The following is a 25,578-nucleotide window of genomic DNA, read 5'->3' on the forward strand; positions in this document are numbered from 1 at the left end:
TGGGTTAGAGGCTTTGTTCAACCCACAGTTCTGGATTTATGTGCCTCAGACTGTGAAGAAGAGTTTACATTTTTATGTGTTTTTCCCTCTATGGAGACAAGTAAAAAGTCTAAAGATGGATTAAGAGAAAAAAACTATGATTTTTTTTTTTTTCTCCTGCTGTAGGGTGAGAGCCCCTAGGTTTCTTTGCTCCCCTGTAGCACCTGAGACTGAGCATAGTGGCTATTTCTCATAATCTATAGTTATTTAAATTAATTTTTCATGAAACTGAGGCTATACTGGAGGTTTAATACTCATAAGGTAGTTAGTCTTGCTTGGAGAGGGCTTCCGGAAGACAGAGAGTAAAACAGGTGCAAAAGGAAAAGTTAAACTTAATGAAAATGTAGAAATGCTAATGAAGGAAAAAAGTTTCCCTGTAAGTATGCAAATATCATAGAACAAACAAGGTAAAAATGATAGTTAGACAAGGTTGGTATTATAGTGTAAAAAATCACAACAAAAGGTAACAATCAGAAGTTCAATGGCTGAAATAGAAAATGCCAGAGAAACTGGGAATCCATAGGTGGTGTTGTCCAGTGTGTTTATGCTAGAAAGAAATACATAACCTTGGAGTATTGTGTCCAGTGCATCACTGTTTCTTGTTGGGACTTTAGAGATTTTGTTGAAGAGTGTGATTTCAGTCGGATCCTGCAGAGTTCTGAATATCCACAAGGAGCCTGTTTGGGCAGAATTTCTACCTGATTCCCAGAAAATTTAGACTGTTTTTAGCCTGCCTGTTTTACCTGCTGTCATCCTATTCAGAAGTTTAGCCTGTGTTAAAATCACAGGTAATGCTTCTTAATGTATGAAATAAATATGAAAGAAACATGAATATTGTAATGAATTACAGCTGATAATCACCTGTGTTAAATCCTGCCCCAAGGGAGAATTTGTGTGCACAAAGGGAACACCTTGAACAGTAGACCAGCTTTCTTGTGGAACTGTTGTCATTCCTGTGAGGAATTGGAAAATATCTCTGGGAGCAGTAAAATAAATCTGCTTTTCCCACAAGCCAAACAAGAGGACACTGGGTGAGGAATGAGTCACAGGTGTTTAGAATTTGTTACAGTCTAATAAGATAGCAAAGCCCTTCTGTTGGAGAAGGGTTTGGTGGATTTCTATCGTGTTTTGGAGTGTTTTAAACATAATCTCAGTTAAAAAAGGTGTAGAAAGGAGATGTTGAAATAGTCCCCATGCCAAGGACTCCAACAAAAGAAAAATCTCTGGTGTCCTGCAAATGAATGGCACCTTAAGGTGATGACCTGTAAGTAATTGGAAAGGTGAAGTTTCAAGGCAATACTGAAACCTAAATCAGTGATACTTTGCACTCTTGGTATGATTCAGACAACTTTTTGTGGCAGGGTTTAGTTTGTTTACATGTTTGGGGGGGTTTTTTGGTAGGCTGGCTTTTTTTGTTGGGTTTTTTTGGGCTTTTTTTTTGAGAGGCATTGTTTTTTGGTTCTGTTGGGAGTTTTGGTTTTGCATTTTGTGGTTGTTATTGTTGGTTTTTGTCTTATTTTACCCAAACAGTAATGTGGTGATATAAAAGTACAGATATATGAAAGCCATGATAGCCTAATTAGTGACTCTCTGAAAAGGTGAAGGATTTATATCAAGTAATTATTTCATGGTGATCTTGGTTATTTTTTTTGTTTTCTACAAATGTTCCAGAAAATCAGCTTTCATTAGCTGATTCATTAGGAGGACTTGATGAGTGTGTGTGCTTTAGAAAGCAGCCCCCAAAGCTTGAGTTTTAAGGTTGAGTCATTGTCCCCAGCCATCCATGGAGCCCCAGTAGCACTGGAGATTGCAAAGGCTATTTTCTTCTGCCATGGGCGTTAAGAACAGGTCTTTCCAATGCATTTTTCCACCAGCCAGCATTTTTACCAGCTGCTTTTATAAAACTCCACTGAAAGGCTTCCTGCCATGTAATTTGTGTCAGATGAATAATATTATGCACATGTAACTTGTGTTTTCCATGTGTGAAGTTTTTTTTCATCAAGTGAGGCGATTTCCTGCAAGAGACAGTTTTTCTTGTGCAGTGTTGGCACTGTTCTTATATGTTGCATTAAGTATACGGTATTATATATTAAGTATACAGTCATGCCTGTGGTTTTACTGCATTTGTGCTATTAGGGCCTCCCCAGAGCCTCACTGTTTTCTTTCTGAGTGAGCATGTCCAAATTTGCAATGCCAAAGCAGTGCAGTGTCTTGGCTCAGTCACAAATCTGGTGAGGTTTCTTTAAAATAGCATTTCTTTGCTCATTTTTCCTGCTTGGGCTAATCAGAAAATATTCTCTGAGGATCAATAATCCATATTGTCAATGAGAACTTTTAAGAATCTTTTTTTTTTCAATCCCTAATTTTTATTGTCTGATCTTGTAGAGTGCCTTTAATGATCCTGGTCTGTGAAGCAATGTGTGGCTGTGCCATAATGATGGCACAGGCTCTCTGGACCTTGCTCCATGTGAAAGGCTGAGTGGCATCTTTCAGCATTTAACTGTGGGAGAGATTTCCTGGCCCAGGGCTCCTTGGTGCCATTTAGTTCCTTCTCCTTAGGCACTGCCAAGCTACTGTTGCTCCTTAAATGTTACTGTGGTCACTGTTGCTCCTTAAATATTTGCTAAGATCTAGGGATGACTGAGTTATACAGCTCCATTTGCCATAAAAAATTCCAAGATTTTCAAACTTGTCAGTTTTGTCAAACTGCTGGTGCTTGTGGCCTGCCCTGTGGGAGCCTTAAGCCCTTTATTTAAGCTGCTCCCTGAAAGGCTGGTAGCCTGTGTCTGCCTGATTATTCAAGCTGAGGCAGGTTTCTCAAGGGAGGGAAGGTTAGATCTGTTTCCTCCAAGCTGACCTGTCTTAGTGTGTGGGCCCTGCTTTGGATGTTGCTCTCACATCTGAACCCCTGCAGACACAGAAGCTCACAATGCTTTCAAATGTGAGCCACTGGATGGAGGGGAGTAGAAAAAGCAAGAAAGAAAATTTCATACTAGTACACCATAAACTGCATCCCTTAGGATTACCAGGGCTTCCTTCAAACAGAGGAAGTGATCTTTGAAAAATCATAGTGGCACCAGAGTTGTGTCCTGCCTTGTTCATTTGTTTGAATGAAGGCACAAATAGTAAAATTAAAAAAGAAGTCAGTTTTATGAAACAAGAAATTTTATTAAGATATTTTATTATGTGTCTCTGTAAGGAGTAGACCAACAACCATATAAAAGCTTACAAAGATGGTTAACCTTCAACACTATAAATGTGTTAACGTGACAGAAGAAATTCACAATTTTGCATCTTTATTGACTTTTACAGAGTGAAGGGAGAAATTTCTCAACTATGACATGCCAATGATGATCTTTGACAGGAGACGTTTACAATTGCTTTAAATCCTTTACCTTTTTTGGTTGTTTTAGCAAGTCAATAACCCTGACTTGCAGAGTTAGGAGTGAAAAATACATTAGCACCATCATATTAGTCTTTTACACTTCCCTAATTTTAGTGGTCTTGACCAGCAATGACAGGAAAGTAGAGAAGCACCTTTGACAACAGAATACAATCCAACAATAAAATTATGGTGACTACTGACAATAAGGTGTTAAACTCTCAAGATAATCTGTACCTTTCATAGCTAATCAGTACAGAAATAGACAATTTTGTACCAAATGAATCCATGGAATTGACCACTGGGTCCAATGCATTTTGGATTGATCTGATTGATTTTTGGTTTGACTCATCAGACACATCCCAGTTTCTGTCCATGTTGAGGTAGTTGAAACAGGGAGGTCGTTCTAGCGTTGTGGACTGCATCTTGGAAAGAAGGGTAAACTTTGGTACTGGGAGCAATCAGTGCTTTGTAAATTGGCTAACATTCATCTAATAGAACACAGTGTTGTTTTATTAAGTGTTGAAGTTTTATTATAGCACCACGGAGACTTGTTTTGAAGATGGAATTTGGTAAAAAATTAGAGCAAAACAAAAGCATTTTTACTGTATTTTGTGTAATAGCAAAAAAAAAAAAACAAAACAAAACCCTTGATATCAAATTGATAATTCCCCCAGAAATTTTGTTAATAAATAACTGGGATACAGATGGGCACCTGTACTAGCTGACAAGGCTGAAACAAAGGAGCACAGTTGGAGTGTGAATCTGTTTGCTGGGGTTTCAGAAAAAGCAGAATCTTTGACTTATAAAAAGCAGACTGGGCCAATGTCCACGCCAAATTCCTGATCAGGACCACCAATATCTAATGGTGCAATATCAACCACTGGCAACCTCATTGTCTTGCGCGTCCTGTATTCGAAAACTGTTTTACCCCACTCACCAGTGTGTTTCTGTGAAGTTAAACAGAAAAGAAAAAAATGTTAGAGACATGAGTGCTGGCCTACATGGCAGTCATCCCACAGGTTATCAGATTTCAGATTTCCTACTTCTGTGATAACAGACCCTCTCAACCTGTTGAAAACTGGTTGCAGTTTCTGTGGAAATGACCCTAGGAGGGAAAACTTGTTGACAGCGTTAGTGTTGTGCATTTGTTACTGAAAAGGCTGCAGGTGCTGTCAGACCAGCACGCTCAGGGGTGTTCCTGCTCCCCTCCAGTACTTTCTGCTGCACTGACAGGGCACAGGGAAGAAATGCTGGATCTGCCAAATGACTGTGTTTGCCCCTTCCCATAACCACTGCCCATGGCTTCAATCAGCTAGCCTTGGTTTGGTATGGCTTGTTTGAGACCTGATGGATCAAAACTTGGTGACTGTGACTTCCCTGACATTGACACTAAAGCAAGGAGATATCTGTAAAGCACAGATATAAATGGAAGTGCACCTCATGTCCTACAGTTGCTATAGGAATGGCACTTCTGGTATACAGAATCTAGGTTTCCCCCACCGCTACCTGTAGCTGTGTCCTTTCTTTACCCAGTCCATGCAAAGCTCTCTCTTCCTTTATTATGAGTCTAGTCCTCTAGGGGGAATTATTTATTAACTATAGTGCTAAATTCCTGTTTACTTACAGTGCAGCCATCTTCCAGAACAGCATATGTGAATTTGCTGTTTCCTTCAGCCTTGATCTCACTTTCTGTAGAGCTCATCAGTTTCAGAGCTTTTTTAACATTCCCACTGTCGTGGTCCATGTAGGCAATGCTGTTCTTGCAGTGGTAGGTGATGTTCTGGGAGGCACGGCTGGAGAGGATGCGCAGGAAGGCCAGCTGAACTTCGGAGACATCCTCTGGAAGCTCAGGATCTCCATAGCTGAACTGCAGAGTACAAATATAGGCAAGAGTGTTTGTTCAATCATGTCTAGAATCAGTCCACATCATGATTTTTTTCACATACTAATTGTCTCATTCAGTTTAATTTCAGAATTATTTTTTAGTATGTTGTGATGCACAATCTGGGCTGTTGACTCTGCTCATTTCTCACCTGGAAGCCTCCATTCATGGACTCTCCAAACCAAATGTGTTTCTTTCCACTGTTCGCACTGGTCCACCAGTTTTTCCTTGGGACAGTCCTGGGGTTAGCATTGAGGCAGGTCTCACCAGTTTCCATATTGCAGTAGACTTTAATAGCATCCATCTTGCAGCCTTGGTTAGGATCAATCCAGTACTCTCCTAGAGGTAAGGGGAAATGGTAAGGGGCTTAGTATATTTGGAGAAGACTAACTGCATGATGGTAAAGCTTATTTCTATGCCAGTTTTCTGAGCCAAACCAGGAAACATATTAATTTTGACAGAAGAGATGTCACAGAAAATAAGGTTATATAAAAAGATACTGAGTTCATGTGAATACTGTAAGGGGACTGCAATTTGGAATGAATATAGAACTTGTAATGTTTGGTTTTGTTCCTCTAAAATTATTTAAACAAATGTTCACTTCTAAGGATGCAATAAGTAGAGTTTAAGTCAAATGTATATTCTGTGTAAATGCATGGTTAATTAATGTTTAAAAATAATTTTATGTTTATCATCTTTTTCATGACAGTTGTTTGAAAAAAAGGCAAATTCTTATGGGAGATATCTGCATCTAAATACTCAAGTTAGAAAAACCAAAACAATCCCCAAGACCTGCTGACATTGGTGAAAATAAAATTTAAACATACCACTCTTGAGCTCAGGATGGCAGAATTTCAGGTCTCGGCAGTTACGAGCTGGGTTCTTCCGGGACCCATCGGGACTAATGATGTTTTCAATCTGGTTGTTAATTGATTTCATTGAAGATATGATGTCACTCAGATTGATGTCGTTTTCCTTGGGCTCATCTCGGTATTCATACCCGTAGGAAACTGGACCTTTCTCACCAGCACCCAGGGCAGCTACACCACCACCACAACATGGACCAGGAGGACCAGAAGGACCAGGAAGACCAGGCTGCCCTGGTGGACCCTAAAAAAATAGTACAGGTTAAAACTAAAAGTCTATGTGCTCCCTAGCCTTAAAAAAATGAGAATTCTTACACAAATATTTAGTTTAGTCATTCATTAATTAAACAGATGTATAAACATCTGTTAGATTTTCCAGGCCTTTATTTTCTTAAAACTATTTTTTCCCCCTAATTTTGTCAAGTTTGACTGTCTTTATGCCTGGGCTTTGAGAAGGAACCCTTTCCACTAAAATCCAGAGAATGACCAGTTCTTGGCTTTAGGAGGTGACTGTGATAGTGACACCTTTGCAGCTCTGGCCTCTCTAGAGCAGTCTAGGAGCCCCATTCCATGGCTTCCGAGACCCAAAGGGAGCCTGTGCTCCTCAGAGAGGAGGAGATCCTGCTGTATGCAGAAAGTCAGTGATCAGCTGAGACCAGCACAGCACCCAGTGCATCAGATAGTTACACTAAACTACAAATGAGCTGCGTGGTTTTGGATTTAGCCTTGGTAGCCTGATACCTCCTGCCACAAATCTTGTCCATGAAATAGAGAGGTTCTGTGGGAGCTATTTAAAGAGTTGAGCATTGTAGGTTTCATGAATATTCCCAAAGATTTGCTTGTATGAGTTTGCACCATTTACTTACGGCAGGGCCGCTTTCACCTCTGCTGCCACGGGGACCAGGGGGACCAATTGGACCTGGGTAGCCACTGGTACCATCTTTTCCAGGTGGCCCAGCTGGTCCTGGGGGGCCCTAGAACAACGAAGAACACAAACAATATGGTCAAAATAGTTTATCAGATCATTCAGAAATACTTTGTACTTCAAATATTTTGTATTTCAAATATTTCTGTATGCTGTCTCAGGTGTTTTTTCTTTCTTCAGCTGCTGTCTTAAGTTGGCCAAATTAAGATGGGAAATTAAAATTTATGTCTGTATCTATGTATATATTAACTAAACAGACTAAATTTTCCTTGCAGTTAGGCTGAGTCAGGAGTTTTTCTTACCCTTGCACCTGAAGCTCCTGGACCTCCAATTGCACCTTGTGGACCCAGGGGACCCTATGAAAAAAGGAAAAGTCAGTCATACACCTCCTGGTAGTATCTTGCAACTAGCTGGGTGTGCCTTAAATAAAGACACTGAAAACATATTCAAGATTATACAAAACACGTCCTTATAAAAAGGCTATGTCAGATATGAGAGAATGGTGGCCATTCTTTAATCAGAAAAAATATTGAATGTTCTCTAATATGTTTTCATATAGAGACGTGTTATCCAAAATGCAAGACAGCCAACTGACACCAATGAGCTTTGGATGAACTCTTATATTTGTAAAGATAGGTAGCTACAGCTAAAATGCTTCAGTTTTAATAATATTACCAGTAATGTTATTAAAATATTTGACAAACATCCGTGATTTCAAATACATTTACAAATTTCCCCTGTATGTGCACTGCAAAGAACAAAACCATTTGTTTAAAAGTTATTGATCATCAAATGAGAATTTATCAATTTTTTCCTTCTGTTATGTTAGACACCAGGTTCTATTGTTGTTGAATAGGTTGGTATTGGTGCCATCTTTGGTATGTTGATAGAGTGAGCTTTGGTTTCTTGATTCTCACTTGTATTATGAGGGGTATTTGTAGGTTTTTTCAGAATAAATCCCTTCTTAAACCTTTACTGGTTTTAAATATCCATGGCATGCCTGTCTATTCTTGCCGTTAAAATCTTTTAGCTACGTTCAAATGGTAATGAATGTTTATAATTCAGTAATTTACAATTTCCTGCCTGTCAGTTTTGTCCCAGTATTACTTTCTATAAAAGATACATGGCAGAAGAGAGGTGTTTGGACTCTAAGTAGCTTTAGTTGTCTGTCTAGGATAGATTTCTAGCAGACATAAACACTTCAGCCCCTACTCCTTTCTTTCCTAATTAGATCAGGAATAGCCTGGTTATATTATAAATGAATATCTAAGAGGTTTTTATTGAAAGGGTTATAGTAAACTCATCTTTACTTCCTAACAGTATCTTCCAGTTCTTTAACAATGCTTATGTCATGTTGATTCAGGGAATCTGGATTTTGAAACATCTAACAATCAAATTTACATAGATTCCCATCAAATTAGCTAAGGTTAATTAGGTACCTGGGGCCTAAACACAGAAACAAAGATCAGCTATAATTCCAATCCAATGCAAAATACTCACAGGAGGACCAGGGAGACCGGGGGTACCAGGAAACCCTCTGTGACCCTTTATGCCAGTGCTGCCTCGTTCACCAGGTTCACCTTTATCACCACGAGGGCCTTGAGGACCCTGTAAGTGTAGGTTTGCAGAAAGACAGGAGGAGATAAGAAGATTGCCCATAAAGCAGGAAATAGTGAATGGATGACATCACAAATACATTAGCTATGACTTACGGCAGGACCACGAGCACCAGCAGGACCAGTAGAGCCAGGGGGGCCAGGTGGACCCTGTGACATGGGAAGAATGAGAAGGTATGGATCACTTAGAACTGCCTAGCCCACTTCTTTATTTTCAGGTGAGCAGTATGTGTCCAGATAAGCAGAGGTTGGGAAACATGGGGAAGCTACACACACACTAGAATGAGCAAGAATCCTGGCCAGGCCATTTTTGTACCAATGCCAGCCTTTCTCAGCTGCCTGCAGGCACTGATCTGTACACAGGCACTACAGCCCTTTTTCCCTCTCTGTCAGGTGCTCAGTGCTCACTGTGCTGGTGTCAGCACCCCTGAGAAATAACTTGAGGGCTTCCAAAGTTATTCCCTCAGTTTAAATAAATAACACATTGCTTGTGCTGCATGAGCACCAGATGGGATGGAAATTAGGACAGGGTCTGGTGGGATGATGTGCTTTTTGGCATCCTACGGAGTACGTGAATTTTGAGCTTAGTTTATATAAATTGTCTTTTCTAAGACAACATAAACTCTGAGATGTCTTTCCTCTGAATATTCTTCTAGAACAGGTCCTTGATGTCAAGAAACTCTGACAGCAACAAATGTATGACTCTTCAAAAGTTCCTCTCTATTCCCGCATGAAATAGACTTTAGGAAGGGTTTGTAAGTAAGCAGTAACCTATTTACTTTGGTCTTACCTGAAATCCTCTTTCACCAGATTTTCCAGGTGCACCAGCATTACCTGCAGGTCCAGGGTGGCCAGGGGGTCCTGGAGGGCCAGGAGAGCCACTTTCACCACGGTCACCCTGCAGATAGTAAGGGATAATAAATACCATGTTTTATAGAACTCTGTATATGGAGTACATTGAGCAGAGCACAGGAACTTCAAGGAACAAATTGCATAGAGTATACATGAATATATTGCCATATAATTCATGTCTCATTTATTGTGCAGTCTAAGGATATAAGTAATTTCTTACTTTGCCTCCTGGGGATCCATCACGTCCAGGCAAGCCGTCGGAGCCAGGGTTACCCTGCAAAACAGAGTGGCACACTTTGTTCATGGACTGCATGACTGGTAGACAGCTTGTTTCCAGTAAGTTTGAACAATGCTCATCAAAGAAAGAGTTTTCAAGAAGGAAGAGTTCCTGGAGGTGGAGTGGCTCCTAAAAGACCTGTAAGACCTGCTTTATTTTGTAGGCAGCGCAGTCTCCTGTTCCAAGCAAGGGAGACGATGTCCTCAGGCAGTGAAGGGGATGGCAGGGACAGGAGGCTACACCTGTCAGGAGGGCAGAATGTGCCCAGGCACCAGCACATCAGGCTTTTGAGGGAGGCCTCATGAACCTTAAAGCATATTTGCTCCCGGAGTTGCCCACTTGTAACTCACAAGCTAGCAGGGAAATCCCATCCACTCACATCTCTGCCGGGCTCTCCAGGTAAACCTCTTTGTCCAATAGGGCCTTGGGGACCAGGAGCACCGCGTTCTCCTGGGATACCGTTGGTGCCTGGCTTGCCATCTTCACCCTGAACAAAAAGAGAAAGGATTCCATTGCAGATAATGATCTTAGGAGATATTTAAGACCATAAGAATATATTTTGCATCTTTTTAACTATGCAGGGATTTTGAAGGAGACCTAATGAAGTTGTGGGCCAATGTGGCTTTGCTGGTTGTGAATATAAAAAACAAGAGATAAAATCTTGGTCAAACTGGTTTCTTTTCATTACTGGTAACATTCATACAAGGCCATCAAATGTTCCTCATCAACTGAAAACTAAGAAATTATAAACAAGTATGTCTCTTCTTATGTGCCTAAAACAGTGGCCAAAGCAGTTGCTGGTCTATCACTGTATTAGTGATAAAATACAAACCAAGCCTCACCCCACCTTTTCTGAGGGGAAGTTGAGGACACTTTTCTGTTTGGGTCATAATATTTAAGCAAGAAACATATTGAGAATTAAGCAAGGGTAAACAGCCAGTAGTAAGTGAGACTATGACCTGGTCTTGTACCCAGGAGAGGTTACAGTCTCTTCCTCATGACCCTCCCAAAGTGTGTGAAGTGGGTACTATACTCCTAGATATATAATATATTTAATATATTATAATCTGAAAGACAACCTTGCATCCCACAGCAGTTGGATACCAGACATTTTAAGCCTGATCTTATGCATGTAAACACAAATAACTGCAAATTCTCTCATCTCTGGACTAAAAAGCATTAAACCTCCCAACACCCCAAATACATTAATAACTTTTGGGTCTCCATTTTTAGCACTTGTTGCATCTCTAGGCTATTTTTAGCAGCTGGGTTAAGGCTGAGGCTGTAGTTGCAGTGAAGGGCTCTCACCTTGGCTCCTGCCATCCCGGGTGGGCCACTGGGGCCACGAAGGCCTGGCAGACCCGTGTTTCCCCGGCCGCCAACGATGCCTTGAGGACCTGGCTCACCTGGTGCCCCCTGTTTGAGAAAAGGTCACTTCAGTCACTGGGAGCATCTTTACCATTCCATAGGTGGCAGCTTGTTCTGGACACACACAATTCACATCTCCAGGTGGAATGGTCCCTGGCTGAAGGGACACTTACCCTTTCTCCTCGTGCTCCTGGGGGCCCTTTTTCTCCTGGTGTGCCGGGCTCACCTCTGATTCCAGCAGGTCCTGGACCTCCAGGAGCACCAGAACTACCAGGGGGTCCGGGAGGCCCATCCTTGCCTGCAGGCCCTGCGTTACCAGGAGGACCCGGGCTACCCTAAAAAAAGTTTTAAGAAGGAAAGTGTGAGCTGCACACATGTACTGGCATTGGTCTCATGAAAGCTAGCCAGACTTGAGTCATTGCCTGAGGGCAGATTTAGGGTCCAGCCCCGTCCACCCAAATCTGTTCTGGTGTTGTAAGAGAATCCTTTCATGTATCACTTTCACAACTGGTGTTTTTTATCCCTGCTGTCAGGACATACACCTGCACATTTTGGATACCCAGTGCCTGTAATGCATCCAACACAGGGTACACATTCCTTACTCATGGCTGTACCACAGAAATTGGAAATAGGAGCAGGCCCTTCTGCTTTCTTGAATCTCTCCTGCCATATGCCTTTAATAGGGTGTCTCAGGCATGTGCAGAATGAAATGTCTTTCATTACAATCTTAGCTGAGCCAATGAATGGAAAGAATTGCACTGATTTTAATGGTACCTTAATTAAAATCCTACTTTCTATTCCATACCATAAGGAGGGTAAACGCATTTTTGCAGATTTTTTTCCTGAAGTACAACCATCATATTCAGAATTGTTTTTGCATAATATATTTTAATATATTAATATGTGTCTAAATCTATCCACAAAGTGAGACTGAAAGAAAAGGGGGATAAACCAACTTACATTGTTACCAGGGGGACCAGGTAGACCACGGGCACCAGGGAAACCAGCAGCACCCTAGAGGAGATCAATACTTTAAGTTTTCATTTTCTGAAGACTGGAAAAACAGGATCAAATTGATTTTTACACACCTGATGAGTTTAAATTATAGTCATATTTTGTTTGAAACCTGAATTAAATGTCTTGAGGCAGAACAAAAAGTCACTATTTTTTTTTTTTTTTTTGCAAGGGGAGGTCAGATATTCTCCTCAAACTTGAGCGAATCGGTTTCGAGAAGTTAGCAAAGATGGCAAGTAAATATAGTAACTGTTGAAATAAGCCATTGTAGAGTTTTGAGTCATTGTGTCAAAAGCTATTTTGTCACCTTACTTATATTAAAGTCAATAAATAATAGTAATCCAGATCACTAAGGAGTTAAACTCTAATTACTCCTTCTAGTGCACTTTAAATATTCTTGAACTGCCAATACTAAAGTCATTGAAGTTCTCATTTTTCATTTACATCACATTACAACATTTCGTTGTAATAGAGGCATTTAGCAGTGACTAAATTGAAGAGATACTCACAGGCCCACCAGGAGATCCACGGTCTCCTTTTATTCCTTGGGGACCAGGTGGACCCTACGTGGAAGGAAGTAGATAAAGCGAATTATTTGATAAAGATGAAAATGACAGGAAGTGTCAATAAGTTTCAGGCAGTTCATCTCTTTGCACTTGGGCCCAGCACCCTGAGGCTGAGGGAGGGCTGAAGAAACCTCTCTGTAGCAACAAGGAACAGCAAACACTTACTGGGGCACCAGGGCCGCCCTGTGGACCTGCTGCTCCAGGGGGTCCGGCCTCTCCTCTTAGACCAGGGGGGCCTCTTTCTCCTTTCCCACCAGGTTCCCCATTTTGGCCCTGTAGAAAAATTATATTGTTTTATTACCATTCAAAAAAGCAGATGATACTGTGGCAAGAAACACTATCCAGGTATTTTTCTGAAGGGAATTTAAATATTAAATTAAGTGTAAATGCAGTTGAACTCTATTGCCCTACCAGTGCAGGAGTGGAAGGACAAAACCATGGCACCCTAGGTGTGCCTGAGTACAGGAAGGGTAGTGTAGACACTTACTGGGGCTCCAGGGAAGCCAGCAGGCCCAGGAAGACCTTGTTCTCCTCGTTCACCCTGTGGAAAACCACATCTCAGCAATGGAAGATATCAGAAAGATAAACTTCACTTTAAAAGTTAGAGAATACTACAAGTAAGGCTGCTGAAGTTTCTTTGTCTTACTAGCCTTTGGAGGAAAAATACCGAACATCTGATCCAAAACAACGGTTGCTCCAAAGTGCTAAACAAAACTGTTCAGGAATTATCTGATAATTATCTAAAATGTGGTAAACTTAACTCAGCTACACCAGTAGAAACCCTGAACACAATCCATGGTGTTCAACTGAGATCCCCAAATGTTAAATATTTAAAAAAAAAAAAAAAAAAAAGAAGTGTATTTTAAAAGTTTACTTAACTTTAAGTCAAGATGGACTTTACTGTTGCTCATACTCTTGCCTTGCCCTGCCTTCTGACCCCTTTGGAGTGTTAAAAGCCCTGATTTTCTGAAGCCTTTAGTCCTTATAAATCCCAAGCGCCCACAGGAGCTAAATGTGCTGAGTTTATTTACAACCCAAACCCCATGCACTGCTGATAGGTTTGGTGCAACACTGATGTTTACACCAGGCAAGAGGAGCCATGGTGAAGTTATCCAGGAAGAAAAGTTCTGTCACTTACAGGACCTCCACGGGAACCCATTGGGCCAGGGGCACCTGCTGGGCCAGTCTCTCCCTGCAAGGAACAAAGATGGTCACGGGGTGTTTGTTTTCCCCTGGGACTCTTTGCAGTTCAAACCCCATTATGAGGGTGCTTTACCTTATCTCCAGGTGGGCCGGCAGGACCAGGAGGACCGATGGGACCTACATTGCCCTAAACAATTGGAAAATTAGAAAAGGATGTATTTTGTAGCAAAATATGATAATGTTAACTCCTCTGTTTTGATCAGTAGTGTCTATGTTTCAGTGTAAACAGACTGCCAAAGATACTTAAATGAAGCAAGTGTACAGTGCCAAATGCACTTGCACACCATGTTTTGGAGGGATGCTCTTAAATCACACCATTTTGCAGAGTGAGAGATCTCCACCTGAATGATTCTTTCTTTTTCCCTCCATCCAAACCTAATCCAAAACCACCTGAAATTAATAGGTCTACAATAAAATAGGTATACAATAAAAGTGACCTGTTGCCCTAATTTTCAGATAGATAACTGATCCACATTTCTTCATCTCAAATTCAGCATCTCCTTACTAGCTCCCTGACTTACTTCTTTCTTGAAAATTTAATGTATACCTTATGGTCTGAAATAAATTTTTTATATTTCTTCCAACTCAACCAAGCTGCAATTGCATATTTGTCATCCCTCATTACTTTCATGTATATACTTCCTGCTGTAGTGATTTGATAGATGTATCTATTTCAAGCGTCTGTTTTATGTGTATTTGCGATATAGGTGTATAAATATATCATATTTAGTAACCCATAAGAATATTCTGTATGAGAATATTTACTATTGACGTCTTCTTGTGATTCATTATAACATCTGTCGAGTAGATTTTCTCTCTCATATGATTTCTTTCTCTCCAAAACCTTGTCCCAGTCAACTACAACCTTTCTCCAGAAAATTCCATTACATTTACCCAAAGAGTGGCAATCACAAAAAGTAGTATTAGGGTTAATTTAGTTTACAAACCCAGTTTTGCAATGCTGGAACGAAACACAATGAGATTACAACTTCAGCTGTCCTAGATAGTATTATTCACTTTGAGTTTACTGATGTCCTAAGAGCTGGCTGTGTAAAGCTGATGGATAAACTGTGGAATGTTTAAATACTCACTCTCTCTCCTCTTGCACCAGGAAGGCCATCAGCACCTTTACCACCAGGTTCTCCCTAGGAAGTTTAAGACATAAAAACCATGAGCAAAAAGGAATCATGAGATGAGCTGAAATGGGGAGTGAAGGATCTCATACTGAGGGTCTGTCAATAGCCAGATTTCCTTAATGAAACAGGGGATGATATTTTGCCTAGTATTTAGCATCAGTTATTACATTCTTTAATGTGAAAAAAGAAAACCCAAATTGATTCAAAATTAAGGCCTGGATGAATTGTCTTCCCATGGTATGAACTATTCTCATCATTAATTAGATTCATTAGAACTGGTTTGATGTTCCCAAAACATCAAAGACAACATCCCCCAAGAGATCCAGTGCAGCAAAATATCTAGCATGTATTAAACTGAGGGAAAACCCCCATATTTTTCAACATCTAGGATCCACATCCCATTGCTAAATCAAGAGTTCTACTGCACAATCTGCATCTCTGAAATCAGGCCAAAGTGAGGGGGTGGACAAACCCAGCACCTTGTGGGATGCTAACATTAAATCAGCATAAAATCAAAAGTCTGCATGTGTGTGTGTGTGTGTGTTACCCTCTCCCCTTTTGGTCCAGGGCTTCCAGAAGCTCCTCTTTCTCCTGGCATTCCCTGTAAGCCAGGCAGTCCTGTGCCTCCAGGGGGGCCAGGTGGGCCAGGAGGACCCTAAGGAGTAACAAAAAATAATTAAAAAAAACAAAATTAACACAAATGGTAGCAGAATAACAGAAAAGGAAGAAATTCTGTGGGTACCTTGGCACCTTCTGTGCCAGCAGGACCCGGTCCACCTCGTGTTCCAGGAGGTCCTGGAGGACCTTGTGCTCCACGTTCTCCTGGGATACCATTTTCACCCTGTGATAAAAAATGTATTATTCTTTGTTTCCAGGCTCATATTTTGTTAATTCACTTATGTCATTACAAAATATGCTTTATTATTTACCTTAGGGCCTGGGAATCCAGGTCCTCCAATATCACCTTTTGGCCCCTGGTTAAGAGAAAATAAATGTAAGTTATCCATGAACTTTACTTAGTACATCTGCATTGTGGTTGCCATCCCATTTCTCTCCCCTGTCATTCCCCAAATCAAACTTTGCTGCTCTGAGGAGAGCTGAGAGCTGTCTGAATTTGGAAATATAATTTAGGAAGGACTCATTAGTTTTTTGTTACTTAAAAAAAAAAGGAATTACTACTTACTGGCTCTCCAGGCTTTCCATTCTCTCCAGCTGGTCCTGGTCCACCAGGCAATCCCTACATGAAGAAACAGTATTACTCATGTTATATAGATAAGTTATGCATTTTCCATTCTTCAGATTTTTGGTTTTGACATGAAGATGTGTGGCCAGTTCATTCCAGTCCTTCAGAAAGAAGATGGCAATTTGACAGCTACAGGGTTTAGGTGACACAATCTCGGCTAACCACCTGGTTTGCAATGATCTATGACGCAGTAATTTTTTCAAGGGGTTGATCTGTTATATTCCATGATATTTGAAATATGATGGTATCTGGCACTCCAATGTAAATGTTCAGATGCCTATATTTATTTTTTTTTAAATTTTGTCTATTTGTGTTAGTCTATTAGGAAGAATCAGAAAACAATAAACACACAGCACCTGGAGGCCAGGTGGGCCTGCTGCTCCTGGTTCTCCTCTCTCCCCAGAAGCACCCTAGAATCAAACAAATGAGGAAGAAAATCCATGAACTTGCCTGAGAACACTTCCCAACATATAAACACTTCCACACCACTTCTAATCTATGCCTCCTAATTGTGACCTGATGATGACACTGAGCAAGCTCAAAAACTAACGTATGTTGGTGTTGTGGTATTTGCTCTTTTCACTCCAACTCTTAGATATGATCCAGCAGACACATTTTAACTTGATAGGGGCTTGAAATGCCACAAACATTAAAGGGAGCAACAATGCACTTCTACTTGAAGAGACCAAGAGCTCTAAACTGACTTTTCATTTCAATCTATACCAGGTATATCTGACTCAAGTTTCTCCCACCAAAGTCTTGAACATTTGTTCAATATTAAAATAATACTTTAAAAAAAACAAAGAAGAGGTCTTTTATTTGTCTTGATAAAAGGAGGTTTCTTTATATCATTACGAATATTTCCCTTCCACTAAATTCCCAGGGCCTATCTGTAGCTACCAGACCCCTGATCATTGCCTTGGATGGGCCCACCACACTTACAGTAGGTCCTGGAGGACCTGGAAGGCCAACATCACCATTCTTCCCAGCAAGACCCTATTCAAAGACAAAATTAGGCTATGGTTAGAGAGTGATACCATTTTTGTAAGACTCATCAAGTTATTTTTAATATTGTGCCATTATAAAACTAAGTATCAGCAAAACTTACAGGTGGTCCAGGTGGTCCACCAGGGCCTCTTTCTCCGTTCTTGCCTGGTGCCCCCTTACAAAAAAGAAAGAGTACATTTGAAATATTTGTTTCTGGTCAGTGGACAATAGTCTAAAGCAGCAGCATGAGATAACACCACTATGGAGCAATTTAGTTTAACATTTGACTCATCAAGCATCAGCACAGAAGACGAGAAATCCCACTCACCTCATTGCCCTTAGGACCAGGGAAACCCATCACACCTGGCTGGCCACGTGGGCCTGGAGGGCCAGGTGGGCCAGAGCGTCCAGATTCACCCTGGTTGCCCTGGGATAAGCAAAAAAGAAAGGAAGCATCTGTGGCATCTGTGAGGTGAAATAAAGCAATCCCCAGGACTCATCAAACATTGAGTGGGGGGGAGACACTGTTCAAAACTCATTGTGGGTTTTGTATTGCAACTTGTGCCCCATCTACTCTGTATTTCACACAGTATGAAATGACAGTTTGCAGGCTGCTGTTACAATGATACAGCATAAAAAGGGCTCTGGTAGTTAAAGCAAACAGAGAGGAGACAATTAATCTGGCTGTGATAACAACTTGTCATGTGGATACTGTGGGATGAGGGTAGGTCAGCAGGAGGACTAGGATAAAATATTTGCACAATGTACATACGGGAGGGCCAGGTTTCCCATCACTTCCAGGGCTTCCTGGAATTCCGGGCAAGCCCTGCAAATTGAAGGAAATAAAAGAGTGTTATACTTCAGTTTAAGGCATACATGACCAGCAGCTCATTTGCTTTAATTACAAATAAGCCAAAAATATAATACTTATGTATATAAGTATTAATTATTTAAACATTATTATTTAAACATTATTATTTAAACATTATTATTTAAACTAAATTAATTATTTAAACATTTTACTCTATTTACATAATAATTGAAATATAAACATATTTAAATAAAACCCCTAAATACCTAATGTTAGAATTTGCTGAAATGTAAAGAGCTAATACAGAAACTCATCCAATGCTAACTCATATTAAGGACATTTCTCTTGGCAGGGCCTGGCATGCCCTGGGAGCCTCCCCAAAGCCTCCTGATTCCATTGTGGCAGTGTTCTGGGAGTGCCCTGTGCCTCTCCATGGTTGTCCCACCATGAATGGATGCTACTACTGCCTAAAGGAGCTCACAGGAAGGATTTCTAATTGGACTCCTCCTATTGTATCAGCTCAGATGAGTCATCTCTAACAGAGTTTATCCCATTATCTTGGGGATGTCCTATCTTACTCTCATTCCAGGAAGACCTGGGCCTCCGTCTTGTCCACGCTCTCCTGCCGGTCCGCTGGGGCCAGGGGGACCTGGGCTGCCACGTTCTCCTGCAGGACCCTGGAGAGAGATGTGGAGACTCACAGCAAGGGAATCAGCATCACCTCGAATCTGAAATTGTCCATCCAAATTCATATGGATTCTCCAGAAGTTTGGAGGACTTTTCTGGAGGAAGATTTATACCTTTTCTCCTGGAAGTCCATTGCTACCGGGTAAGCCACGGAAGCCAGGGGAGCCCTGCCAGATAAAAGAACAAACTATGCATCATAGGCAGTATGACACAGGTAGTAGCAACTGGGTTTTCTTCAAAACTATTCACCATGAGACTTATCATTATGAAAATAAACAGGAAAAAAAAATATTAGAGGCATTTCACTATTGTAGTAAGGACTGCAGAGTATTTTGTCTTTGATTGCAGTGATCCTGTTGAAATTATAGTGTGTCCTCCTTTATTTATGAGTTTTCTAAAATACTATAAAAAAACAAAAATCACATTCAGTATTGAGCAATTATTTTCCTCTAATTCAATACTGAGAAGAGCTCTGCTGTATTGTTTTAATACTTATATTTACTACTGTCTTTATAAAAGAAATTTGAATTATAAATTTCATTTTGCAGCCCCCTTTATATGTTTAGTATGATTAATTAGTTCATTATGCATCTTTGGTTTCCTCATAGCTTCAGCAAATATTGCAATCAATTATTAAGTTAGGACTTACAAATAGATCAGCACAATTTCCTTTGTTTCTGATGGGAACAGAAATCTAAAATTTGTAATGATGTTGCTATTTATTTTGTTCAATAAAAGAATTAATGGATTCCACTGTGAGAATTATTAAATTTTTTGAAAATTATTTAATATGCTAGCCAAAAAACCCGTTTGCAGCTGAAATATTATAACATAGAAGTCATCTTGACAATATTGCTGCTATTGATATTGAAGATGTATTAACAATAGAGATGTTGACATAAAGACGTATCTTGAATGTAGAAGAATTTACATTAATTTCGCTTCCCAGAGCAGAAAGTCTTTTGTTTATTTTTGTTAACTGAGAAGTAATTTTGAAATTTTGATTATTTTTTCCCCTTGTAACTCTCATAGTTTATGTAGTTTTGCTTCTCAGCAAAAATCTTTTGGTAAAACTTCCAGATATATGACCACTGCTGCATCTATATCAAAAATGGAAATAAACTAATTTATTTCCAGCTGAGGTAGATCCAAGAGCTGCAATTCAGAGGAGAAGCTAGATAAGAATTCTCCCCAGTTTTGTAACCCAGTTCCTTATCTGGAATTTGCTGAGAAGATATATGGAACCAGATTTCTCCTGGAAGTGTCTTGAACTGCGGAATTTTCTGTCTCTGTGTTAGCTCAAAAGGTTGTGTACCACAGCTCACCCTTTCTCCAGGGGTACCAGGTACTCCGTTCTGCCCGGGTTCACCATTTGCACCTCTTTTCCCTTCCTCACCAGGAGGCCCAGGAGCACCTGGGGTACCATTTTCACCCTGGCAACAACAGAAACCAAGCCCATCAGCGGATTAGAAGTCTCCAAAAGAACCAAACAGGTTTCGTATGGGGAATGATTCAGGGCTCAGACTTCCTTGAAAGAAGTCTCTGGACACATTCTGAAATCACTTACACGTTCACCTTTTGGTCCTGGCTCTCCTTTTGCACCATCCTTACCAGGGTCTCCCTAAAAAGTAGAAAATTCCATTTAAATTATGGGCTGCTACTGGGCATCATTCTAGAGCTACTCGACGTACTGAAATACTAGGAAGTAGACATGATATTTCAAAAACTGGCTCCTTTTTTTTTATTTAACATTCTTCAAAGGAATCAGCATGCACTGGCTGAACCTGTAAGTGGAAGTCATGGGACTCCTTAAAAATGCAGTAAAGGAAAGAAGTGATACAATCTTATCCACCATTGAGTAAAATTTTATGTCTGTTCCTGAGCTATTTCAGACATCATTGAGTACTTTGTTTAAAGTCCCTGAATATTTTCTCTGACAAAGAGCTACATGTGATGTAAGGCTGTAAGAAAAGGGCTTGCTGGGGTAAGTGACAGCATAAAACCATACAACCTATGGGGTTTAGTGGGCTGTGGACTCAGCCCTTGGGAATTAAAACAGGTGAAAATAGGATTGTAAAACAACAGATTTTGTCTGATGTAGCCAATTTAAACAAGCAGTATCTGAATTGGTAGATAATTTAGGAAAGCAATTAGGTATTATTAACCTGTTAATACTGATGTATAATCTTTATATATAACAATACCTATATGTATGAAACAAAATATGTTATATCTTTATAAAAATAATTGCCTATTTTCATTATAAAATAATTTATTAGACCATTTCAAGTGAATAGGAGAAGATCAATGGTATTTTAATGGTATTAGGCTTACTTCCACCACATTTGTTTGTGCACCCAGTGTAAATACCATTAGTAACTCACCGGACTGCCTTTCGCCCCAGGATTTCCACTTGCACCTGGAGGACCTGGAAGACCACGGCCTCCTGGCAGCCCAGGAGCACCAGGAATACCAGATGGTCCCTGGAGAGAGAGAGAACAGACAGAGATAAAGAGAGAATGGCATTGATGGACTCCACCCAGTCCAAACTGTGACCCTCACCAACACAGCGCAGCAATGGCAGTGATGTGAAAAGTACTCACCATTTCACCCTTGTTGCCAGGGCTTCCAGCTCTTCCAGGAGGGCCCTGCAAAAATAAATATATGAGTAACCAACACTGCTAACCCAGGACCAGAACAAAGGACTCCTAGGGCTCTGGAAAGAGGACCTCTCAGGCATCAAGTCTTATTGATGTACCTGAGGCCCAGGTGGCCCAGCATGACCCTGAGGACCAGGTTCTCCTCTCTCTCCAGGACTACCACTAACACCAGCAGGACCAGGAGGACCAGCTTCACCCTACGGAAAAAAAACAGTAAAAGGAGAAACTGAAGGCATTTTAGTCATCTCCAGGGCAATCAGCATTAAACTAATGGTTTCTACCACTAGTGGTGTTTTGTTGTGGGCATTCATGAAGATGATGAGAATCAGGTTTGTCTCATGCTGCATATGGCAAGCACATCTGTTCTAGGCTTGCAAACAGTGTAATAGCAGCCAGGAAAAGGAGGGCTCATAAAATAATGATGTAGAGTGACATAATGTGTGTAACTAGAGAAAGGACCAAATCCCATGCAGTTATGTGTCTTTAGCTGAGTACCTTAAAACCTGGAGAACCTGGAAATCCTGCGGTTCCAGGGGGACCTGGGGGACCCTGAAAAGTGGAAGAAGTACTATTAATGCAAAAAGCAAAAACCATATGGAATTAATCTTAAGTTTAAAAAGAGAGTCTGATTATGGGATTTTTCTCTGAGTAAGGAAACACCTGGAAAATAGAAAATATAAATCATGCTGTAAAAGATGAAATTTGGCTAGTCCTAAAATATCACACCTACATCTTAGTTACCCTGACTTTTACATGTTTAGCTGAATTTCTGTGCTTTAAATTTAAAACCATGAAATCTATCATTAAGGAGATTAAGTTATAAAAAAACTTCCAAAATTTGTTCTAATTATAAAAAAAGAAGGAGAAAAGAAAGCCAATATAGCTGTTACACACAAGTGGATGTGCTCAGGTTTCTAGGCAGATGCGAAAGAAAAGGGGTTGCCAACTCCAGACGGCTAAATTATTTATTTGATAAGATCATTCAAAATTTGATCTTCATGAAGTGTAGCAATTCTATCCATCTATATGTTCTCTGAGAATAATCTGGGTTTGAATTTTTGCATTTCCTGATTTACAGTGTTAAAGCTCTCCTGTTGCACTGTGTCCTTTAAGTATATTAACCAACACAGTTATGAAATACAATGAAATAAAATGCTCATTCTTGAACAAGTGCATCCCAATTTCAGGTTTTCTGGCACTGCAGAACATCAGCTAGAAGTAATCAGACTAAAGCTATACAAATACTGAAAGTCACAGTTGTCTTACAGGTGGGCCTGCTGCTCCTGGAGATCCGTCTTTGCCGTGGGCACCCTACAGAAAGAAGAGAAGTGTTGAGTAAAGAGCACTACCCAGGACACAGAACCCACTTCCTTTCATGCCCATGACTCATATTTTTGTGTCTGTACTTTCCTACTTAGTTGACTAAGACCCAAGGATTCCTTAAAGAAGAAATTCCGAAGTAAAAATTAACTAAATATTTTGTGAAGGAATATCCAACACTTTATGTGACTTGCGCTGAGATAGGAAGACGTAAAAACACATTTTTATTAAATTTCATAAGGAAACAACAACTACAAAGCGTTGTCTGTGTGAATAAGTAAGATCTTCCTCTCTGCTTCTCTTTGCCAAACCTCAGCTTATGCTGAAACACTGAACTCTTCCTCCATGTGTAATGATTTTAAAAAGTGAAACAGGAAATAAGATGGTTAACATGTTGTGGGTTAGAAGTGTTGCATCTTTAATTGGGGTCTGAAAAGTTTTCATGTGAGATTTTTACTGATGCTATAGTTTTTTACTCCATTGCACTACAACTGCTTTAAGGAAGTAGGGAATTCTCAATTTATTGAATCCAAATATGTGCTGCCTCTGGATGAGAACAATGTCTGCAATTACTTACAGGGCCACCAGGATTCCCAGGTCTTCCTCTTTCTCCAGCTGGACCTCTTGGTCCCTAGAAATCATGTCAAAACGAATCTGTTAAATGGCTTCTAAAATTAGATGGCTGAGCAAAGAGACATTGCTCTTATTTGTGTAACTCACTATTGTCCACTGCATGTGGTGGAGTAATTACAGTTAAAAGAATGAGGAATAATTCAGCTAACATTCAAACACTCCAGGATGCACATATTTACCGGTTGGCCCGGTGCTCCATTTACTCCAGGAAGACCGGTTTCACCCTGTTATGGAGAGAAAACAAAATGAACTTTGGTGAGAACATTTTTTGGTTTAAAGTGGAAGACACAGAGAAGAAAGCCCAATTTGTTATCACTTCCTATGGGGTGCTGGGTGTCCTCAGCATGAACTGAGTTCCCAATTTGTTATCACTTCCTATGGGGTGCTGGGTGTCCTCAGCATGAACTGAGTTCTCAGAAGTCTAAACAAGTGTCAAATTAAAAATTAAACAGGAAATAAAAATCACAAAGATGCAGCTTTTAAAATGCTATGCAAGGAAGTCAGATGACTGAGACATGTCCTTTCATTTTGGGATCTCATATTTGTTATGGCTGGAAAACTGGGACATGATGTGGTTCAGAATATCTAACTCCTTTGGAATGCTTCATATTCTTTTCATGGAGATATAAATGGGTTTCTTTAATGCTCATTGTATTTTAATAATTGTTTAAGATGCAAAACACAGCTATAGAACAAATAATCAGGGTCATTACTCTACCTAGAAAGATGACACTCTAAATTTTTACCTTTGGACCAGGAGCACCACTGTCACCTTTGGCACCATCTTTTCCATCAAAACCCTGTGGGAAAGCAAACCCATATCTGTGAATTGTATTCCTCCTGCATTCTGAAAAACTTGGTTCCTTTTGGCAAAATATTAACCTCCCGAAAGGGGCTTATTTTCAATATTGAGTGCTATCAACTGTTGGAAACTTTTTGGCATTAAGGATGAAACTCTACAACTGAGATAACAAGGATAAACTTGAATCTTTGTTATGGAAGTTCAGATTACATTGTGCAATAATTAACTTTACCTCTATGATTCAGATTTGGAAATGATGACTGAAAGATCACAACTGTGCAACACCACAATTCAAGGAGAGTAACAGACCCAGCTATAATCAATATACTCAATACTTACTCGCTGGCCTTTCATCCCAGGCATCCCAGGCATTCCAGGGTGTCCCTTGTGACCCTAAACACATAAATATAGAAAGATTAATAAATCATGTACTTACTGTATGAAGGGCACAAGCCAATGTTCACTTGACTAACTTGATATGGGAAAACAAAACCTATGATTAGAAGAACATTATTATTGGGAGATTTTTCCATACCGGTAACCCAGGGATTCCACGGTCTCCATTCCTGCCTGGTCTTCCTGGTTCTCCCTGTTGAAAGAAAATAATTTTATTTTTAGTGTTTTTTTATTAATTGGCTTACAGGCAAAGCACCAGTTGTGGTAGAACAAGGTGAGTTGGGATAAGCAGGTGAAATTTCCACCAAAGATAGTGGTGCTTTTTGCAAATCCTCTATGTGACAGTTCACTCTGCCACTGCCTTCTGGAAAACTGCCAGAATTTATAAACTCAGCTTCTAACAAGGTTCTAGTTAATTTCTGAGTTACTTCAAGACAACCTTTAGCAAGAGATGATCCCAGAAAACTTATTTTTCTTAGTAAAACACTCAAAATGGACAGAAGCTATAGATGTTTGTGCCTTGCCTTGTACTCCACCTGTTCAGGACTCATAGCTGTGACACAGACAATGGTGTCAATGGCTGTAAGTCCCATAATAAGATCTAAAGGGAGCAGAAAGCTAACACTACTGTCTGATTTTCTTTATAACTGATTTATTTTGCACCAAATAAATAGTATGATTCATGTTTATGTTGGTTGGGTTTTTTTAAATCAATCAAATTGCCTGCTAAAATTAGACCTTTTAGGGAATAGACAGTTAGACCTTATGTAAGCCAAATTTACTTTGCCAAAGTCATGTTGTCAAATGGAGAAATCAGGAGATGTTAAAGATTCTCTAATGCAATAGTATCAATGTGGTCTGTTCTCTTACAACTTAATGAACCTTTTTTTCTTCCTATTTACTAATAACT

At 40.1% G+C, this 25,578-nt stretch overlaps 1 protein-coding gene across 1 annotated transcript in view; it reads right to left on the bottom strand.

Annotated features, from left to right (window-relative positions):
• Positions 1-3,192: 3,192 nt before the first annotated feature.
• COL3A1 (collagen type III alpha 1 chain) overlaps positions 3,193-25,578 on the bottom strand; it is a 48,632-nt gene continuing 26,246 nt past the window's right edge. Inside the window, exons 9-51 of the mRNA XM_014259072.2 lie at positions 24,808-24,861; positions 24,612-24,665; positions 24,217-24,270; positions 23,650-23,694; positions 23,415-23,468; positions 22,784-22,828; positions 22,013-22,066; positions 21,616-21,714; positions 21,461-21,505; positions 21,242-21,340; positions 20,425-20,478; positions 20,183-20,290; positions 18,971-19,024; positions 18,749-18,847; positions 18,132-18,185; positions 17,688-17,786; positions 17,481-17,534; positions 17,315-17,368; positions 16,729-16,782; positions 16,313-16,366; positions 16,059-16,103; positions 15,872-15,970; positions 15,677-15,784; positions 15,085-15,138; positions 14,067-14,120; positions 13,929-13,982; positions 13,278-13,331; positions 12,956-13,063; positions 12,734-12,787; positions 12,171-12,224; positions 11,384-11,545; positions 11,151-11,258; positions 10,222-10,329; positions 9,786-9,839; positions 9,504-9,611; positions 8,810-8,863; positions 8,598-8,705; positions 7,400-7,453; positions 7,039-7,146; positions 6,134-6,416; positions 5,458-5,645; positions 5,049-5,291; positions 3,193-4,371 (exon numbers count right to left, since the gene is read on the bottom strand). Coding sequence (XP_014114547.1) covers positions 4,225-4,371; positions 5,049-5,291; positions 5,458-5,645; positions 6,134-6,416; positions 7,039-7,146; positions 7,400-7,453; positions 8,598-8,705; positions 8,810-8,863; positions 9,504-9,611; positions 9,786-9,839; positions 10,222-10,329; positions 11,151-11,258; positions 11,384-11,545; positions 12,171-12,224; positions 12,734-12,787; positions 12,956-13,063; positions 13,278-13,331; positions 13,929-13,982; positions 14,067-14,120; positions 15,085-15,138; positions 15,677-15,784; positions 15,872-15,970; positions 16,059-16,103; positions 16,313-16,366; positions 16,729-16,782; positions 17,315-17,368; positions 17,481-17,534; positions 17,688-17,786; positions 18,132-18,185; positions 18,749-18,847; positions 18,971-19,024; positions 20,183-20,290; positions 20,425-20,478; positions 21,242-21,340; positions 21,461-21,505; positions 21,616-21,714; positions 22,013-22,066; positions 22,784-22,828; positions 23,415-23,468; positions 23,650-23,694; positions 24,217-24,270; positions 24,612-24,665; positions 24,808-24,861 — 3,696 coding nt within the window. The 3' untranslated portion in view covers positions 3,193-4,224. The remainder of the gene's footprint in view (positions 4,372-5,048; positions 5,292-5,457; positions 5,646-6,133; positions 6,417-7,038; positions 7,147-7,399; positions 7,454-8,597; positions 8,706-8,809; positions 8,864-9,503; positions 9,612-9,785; positions 9,840-10,221; positions 10,330-11,150; positions 11,259-11,383; positions 11,546-12,170; positions 12,225-12,733; positions 12,788-12,955; positions 13,064-13,277; positions 13,332-13,928; positions 13,983-14,066; positions 14,121-15,084; positions 15,139-15,676; positions 15,785-15,871; positions 15,971-16,058; positions 16,104-16,312; positions 16,367-16,728; positions 16,783-17,314; positions 17,369-17,480; positions 17,535-17,687; positions 17,787-18,131; positions 18,186-18,748; positions 18,848-18,970; positions 19,025-20,182; positions 20,291-20,424; positions 20,479-21,241; positions 21,341-21,460; positions 21,506-21,615; positions 21,715-22,012; positions 22,067-22,783; positions 22,829-23,414; positions 23,469-23,649; positions 23,695-24,216; positions 24,271-24,611; positions 24,666-24,807; positions 24,862-25,578) is intronic.

Source organism: Pseudopodoces humilis, chromosome 8 (genome assembly GCF_049639895.1).
Source record: "Pseudopodoces humilis isolate 2021_Gansu_Grassland_sample_001 chromosome 8, ASM4963989v1, whole genome shotgun sequence".
In the NCBI taxonomy this organism is placed as follows: domain Eukaryota; kingdom Metazoa; phylum Chordata; class Aves; order Passeriformes; family Paridae; genus Pseudopodoces; species Pseudopodoces humilis.